Raw genomic sequence first — 5,783 nt, forward strand, 5'->3', positions numbered from 1 at the left:
CTATGTCTATTTACACTAATGCTCACATGGATATATCTTTCTCACTAGAAATAGTTGCATGTCAAGTCTTACTGTTGCTATTTTCCCAGGGGAAGCGACAATGACTTCCAAGATTTTTCAGACCTAATGTCTAAGATATACTTGAAAAAGACAAGAGAATTCTAGTCCATTATGCAGCTGTATTAGCACCCGAATCATTGAGTTTCTACTTGGTTCCTGGAACGTCATCACATTCAACGAGACACATACTTCCAAAAACCGAGATATCAACTCTGAAAATACGCACGTTTATCCGGCGTCAGATGGAGTTCTGGATTATCTTTCCAGTAATTTAGAACTATAAGCTTGGACGCATGTCTTGGTTATTCTTCAGCTCGAAGTTGGGGCTTGGTGGTTGTGATCGCGGGCCAGAGGAAGGAGCAACTTCCCAGACGGCACCGCTCACGGGCATCCCCCTCACCTCAGTAGGTACCTTCCCCTTTACTTGTCTGAGGTATATCAATGCAAACAACGTCACCCATTTCAACAGACAAGATAGATGGCGCAGCGGTCTAATTGTTAGACACTGTTGGAACCCCTGCACGGTAACGTACGCTTAAGTATCTGAGAGCAGGCGACCCCTAGTCTCGACGACACTACAACTATGAATTCACGATATGTTCCAATAAATCCCTTCTTTTTGACTTTTATTTACTCTGTTCGAACCAGATTCTATTGAAGAAATGTTTACAGATTTGCATTTTTTGGTATGTATTTCAGCCCTTTTCAGTTTCAATATTATTAATATTAATCTGTCAGCGCAGATTGACTGAGATGTTCTATACAGTTACTGCCAAGAAAAAACCTCCAGTAAACGTAACAGAGCAATTATCTGAACTCTATGATATTAGTGACTGGTAGGAGAAGCTCTGTTGAGCCATATCGACAACAGCAACTTGCTCCTCTTCTAACCTCAACCAACTGGCACATCTGTAACATCATGCAAGACATCTACAGAGTCAGTCAGTCCCGGTCCCTTGCGTTTCACATTACCTCTCGCTTTCACATGATCTAATACATCCACAGCAAGCATTTACTATGCATCCTCCCGTGATACGAGCGGTCAAACTAGCTTTGTGTCCTGTTGTACCCGAAGTAGGTGACACAACGTCGTCTAGCAGTTTTACAATAGACAGCACGTGCGTGATCTATACCGGTGTAACAGATGTCGCCCTGTCAATCCTCCATACAGTGTAACCAATAGTGATTCCCTAAGAGGCATAAATACGGATAATCTGTAAGACAGTGTTATAGGATAAACCCATCAGGCATGAGGATCTGTCCGTATATGATGCGATAAATGATAAGTGTTTAAGGAATACCGAGCGCATTTGGGCACTTGTAGAATACAATGCAACAAGCCGTACCACATCTGTAAACTCATCCTTATTTAGCGGACTTAGTTTTCGTATTAGAGTCATCGCAATCTATCTAGGTGCGCAATAGGAAACACAACAGCGGCATTTTCATAACTACAAATGAATACACATTCTCTCAGTCACGGCCGTTAGTATTCTATTGTCACTTGTTGTATTATCATGTATTACTCAGTGACCAGGGCTTAGCACCGGTAGACAAACAGCTCTGTGCCTCATTCTCAGTATTGTGTCGTGAGTGAATCACCAGGGCAAGGCATACGTCTCCTGTTTGGCGCAGTGATTCATCCTCCATGCCTTGTCCGTTTGTGAATCATGACAGAGATTTAGATAGGTACAAAGCCCATCCTATTTCCCTCTTCTCTTCAACCTTCTTCCCCCTTCATCATCTTCCACTTTACACACTTACTTCCACCTTTACTCTACACATCTGTTACCTCTCCTCTACACATCCATCACTCCAGTCTGCACATCAGCCGCACGCTCACTTCTTGCCTCCTATTGCTATCATGGCCGAAGCTCCCTCCGGGGGCATTCGAGGCTTTGCCTGCGATGTCCTTGAGGACTGGGATCCTCGCGCCCTAAACATCAGTCTGCCAAAGGGACTGAGCCCTGCCCTCCGGGTGCGAAGGGGGGATCACGTATTTGTCTTCAAGACCGTCGTACACCCTACCATGGATCTCGGTTACACCCACCGCGCACCAGGGGCATCACACCAACGAGGCTGGGTTCCTCTGCGTATACTGGATAAGGGTGCACCAGTGGCTCCGCTGCCGTTGCCCATCGAGTTACCAGCGGCAACGCAGATATTCACACAGAATGCAAGTAACGCTGACCAAGAACAACCTGCGAATGTTCTCCAGGATACACTCCAAGACCTTTAGAGGTCGATTAAGGCCAGTGAAACTGATCTTAGGAATGTCATACCCGGAATGTCAGACCACAGCAGCCAAATCCTCTTCCATCGCCGTGCACATGCCTACGGTGACCTTGTCTATAACAGTAAGTTATATTGTTCTGTTTTCTTTTCCTTATCTTTCTTTAGCTATACTTGAATACTAATAGGAGTTCATTAGGCATCGTTCCCGAGGCTCGAACAATCATGGGCAGCGGCCAGTTTAACTTAGAATCGCTCGGAAACCTACGCGCAGTATCACCCAATTGGCCAACACAGGCAGGAGTTTACCTGATTATCTACGAGGACTTCGGTGGCGTTACAATTGGAAGCACAACCTATCGCATCGCACTCTACTTTGGACAAACTGTTCAGTTTTACGGCCGATTAAATCAACATCAGCAAGGTGCCCAGACCAAGACCTCAGCTCATTACCGTCTGGCTAAGAAGGCCGGCACAATGAGAATGGTGCCCATCATTCTCAGTCCCGGTGGCAATGTTCCCGAATCCTTTTTGGACATTGCGGAATTCTCTATGGTGTGTTTGTTTCGAACCTGGTTCTCTGCTTTATTCCGGCCCTCCGAGACCAGTGCTGTTGGAGCATATGCTACAGACTTTGATGCCTGTATAGCATTTTCGAGTCTGATGCGCGACGTTTCCCTTCGAACAGGATGGGCTCCAGGCCGTACTTACGGTGTTAACTGGCAAACCCCTATCCTAACTCATCCCCGACCCGACTTCCAATGGACATCTTGGTACTTGGAAGGGAAGGATCTTTATGTATACCGTACGCGGCGACAGATAAAGATCAGCCCTGGGCATGTCGAAATCCACTGGCAGTCTGGTAGGGAAGTCAGCATCCCTGCAGCAGTGGCAAGGGAAGCTGGCTTTGAACACAACCAGTCCATCCACCTCGTTGTCGAGATCAAGAAGAAAAATGGCGAATATCTGACCCATCCATTCCGGTTTATGCGCTTTCCACCACAGATTGGCCTCAATCCAGAGCTGGAGAAGCTTAGATCTATGGCGGTTCGAATAGAGTGGGTAAACGAACAAGACAACTGGAAGTCATACTATTTGGAACGAGAAAAGACATGGCAACCAATGCCCAACTCAACCGTGCCTGCGATTTATCGCCACGCACTCTTCATTATGTGCAATGTTGAGCAGACGGTCTTCAACAATCCGCCAGCCTGGACCCTGCCAACTGCTCCAGCTCGTGTCAACTTCTTACGATACAACCACATGCAACAGAAGTTGGTAGTGGAAGTCCGACCGCTCCGTCATAGACAATGGCCCCCTGACAACACGATTGCTCAAAACACTCAGAGGTTGGAACATATGTTCCCTCCTGGCCCTAACTCTGACACCATAATCGGGGAAAGGCCTGGTAAAGCTTTCTTGGGCAATTTCCGAACCGCCTGCGACTTGTGTTTCTCGCAGTCAACTGTAAGTCATGCCAGCCTCCTGCCCAGTTTATAGTAAGCGATGGAGATGTTACTATACCAGTGCTAACATGATTCTATTTAGACCACAAAATGCCAGTACGACTCGACAACCCATACTTGTCAAAACTGTCGACGCCTCAACCGACCCTGCACATTTTCGCGCAGTGGAAATCTGATTCAGGATTTCGTCTATGGACAGCGTCTGGAAGAGCTCGGTATTGCCCCTCACATGGCACGAAGCGGCTCAATGACGAATGACATGGAAAGGGCTCCTTTTGACCCTAGTATTGAGGAGGAAGAGCATGCTAACTTGGCTGCTGATTGATGTTGCATGGTGAGTTGTTCTGGTGAGGATGATGATTGATGGCTTGTTGGTTTCTGATTTTCATTTTTGGCGTTTGGTTCTTCTTTATGATGGTTGCTTGTTCTCAATTCACTACAGATATTTGCTCTTTAAGAGGGGGTTTTGTTTCGCTCGCTGGTTTTCCCCCTCTAGTATAGCTTAGGTTTGAACCAATTTGACTGATCGTACTGAAAGGTGCCTTCCCCATTTCTCTTAATCTTGAGACAACCCATACCTACCAGAATCGTTGATGATATAACCGACCGTGTAGGTTCCTGTGCAGTAATAAATGTAATTGATGATTTACTTGTACCGTACATCTCCATGATATTGATCGCAGTTAGCTGGCAACTAATGCACGGTTAATGCATGGCAGCTGACATTTCTCTGATGATCCCTTCTGTATGCGTATCTAGTCTGGATGACAAAGGAAAGAGAGGCTGTCATTGATTTGTTCAAGCCTCTGGAAAATCATCGGATAGCCACCTTACCTTACCCATACCCCTCTGTGGCGAGGTGCTAACTGCGATCAATTTTATGGAAATGTACGGTAGAGCCTCTAGGGAGGATTGTTGTATGGGCACCAGGGTGGGTACTGGCGCGGTTAGCTGCTATTGACACTCTATGTGCATCAGGAACTACCCCACAAAAGTGCCTCTAATGAAAAACATCAATACGGAGCTCATATGAGAGCGCCAACGGTATAGAAAATTCCAAAAAAAAAATTATGCACGAATGAAAAGGCATATTAGAAAAAAAGAAGAAAAAATTGCAAAAATAACCTCAGGCGTGACTCGAACACGCAATCCTCAGATTAGAAGTCTGATGCCTTAACCATTAGGCCACAGAGGCTTATTATATTGCTTGTTTTTAAATGTTCCAAACTTTTCACGGTAATATAGACTTGCTTCCAAAAGGCAGGAGCCATACGAAGGATAGAATGGTAAGCTGCTGATATCATTTATACTGTTGACCACTAATTGCCAGGATATAGTGCACCCGAGAGAAGGAGTGCCTCTTTGAAAGGCGCAGTATCTCCAGCGCCTCACTAGTACTGGAGGTACTGGCTCCAAGCCCAACACTGGCGGCAATGATAGCGACAAGACCCCCGAGAGCGTGGCGATACAGTACTATCCTAGCAACAGACTTCTCAAGCAAACCTTGCAACTTGCATTTCAACTGCTTTGACTGATGAGAAGAGGACGAGTCATGGTAGCGAGAGGCTCTTAAGATCTGCCACGATGATAGCGACAAGGCCTATGAGAACGGTGGCGGCGGGGACAACGACGAGGCCCCCCCAAAGAGCGGCAATGATGGTGACAAAGTACACAAGGAAAGTTAGCGAAGTGAAAGGGTCCTCATAAAGGAGGTGTAACTGGCAACAAACGACAAAGCGCGTCCCAGGGCACACTGGGACAAACTCGTCCGAGACGTCATTACAGTCGTGCTGCTGTCGGCTGATGGCGCTCGTCGAGGAGATGTGACCATCTCATAATGATATGCATCAATCGGTATTGTCTGCGCTAGAAGCATGTGACAATTGCCCAATACCGTACATAAGCCATTCCGCTATGCTATCACTTTCAAAATGTCAAAGGACAAAAGTATTGTATGTTCATTGTATTCTAATCAACTGGATTGCTTACGTAATCAGCTATCAATAGCAGGTCGCAGATATTATT

The 5,783-nt window shown here is 46.2% G+C and overlaps 2 protein-coding genes and 1 non-coding gene across 3 annotated transcripts; 2 read left to right on the forward strand and 1 right to left on the reverse strand.

Annotated features, from left to right (window-relative positions):
• Window positions 1-2,347: 2,347 nt before the first annotated feature.
• Window positions 2,348-2,956, forward strand: FGSG_12983 (uncharacterized protein; the record flags this gene model as incomplete). Its single annotated transcript, XM_011328096.1, has 3 exons — window positions 2,348-2,417; window positions 2,492-2,847; window positions 2,942-2,956. The coding sequence occupies 3 exons, from the start codon at window positions 2,348-2,350 to the stop codon at window positions 2,954-2,956; spliced, it is 441 nt and encodes a 146-aa protein (XP_011326398.1).
• A 599-nt stretch (window positions 2,957-3,555) lies between these two features.
• Window positions 3,556-4,083, forward strand: FGSG_12984 (uncharacterized protein; the record flags this gene model as incomplete). The annotated part of the gene is made up of 2 exons (XM_011328097.1): window positions 3,556-3,759; window positions 3,841-4,083. 2 exons carry the CDS (start codon window positions 3,556-3,558, stop codon window positions 4,081-4,083), a joined length of 447 nt encoding a protein of 148 aa, XP_011326399.1.
• Window positions 4,084-4,880: 797 nt separating this feature from the next.
• On the reverse strand, window positions 4,881-4,953 carry FGSG_20662. The gene has a single exon. It is a non-coding gene; the product is annotated as a tRNA-Arg (tRNA).
• Between the last annotated feature and the right edge of the window lie 830 nt (window positions 4,954-5,783).

Source organism: Fusarium graminearum, chromosome 4 (genome assembly GCF_000240135.3).
Source record: "Fusarium graminearum PH-1 chromosome 4, whole genome shotgun sequence".
Classification (NCBI taxonomy): Eukaryota; Fungi; Ascomycota; class Sordariomycetes; order Hypocreales; family Nectriaceae; genus Fusarium; species Fusarium graminearum.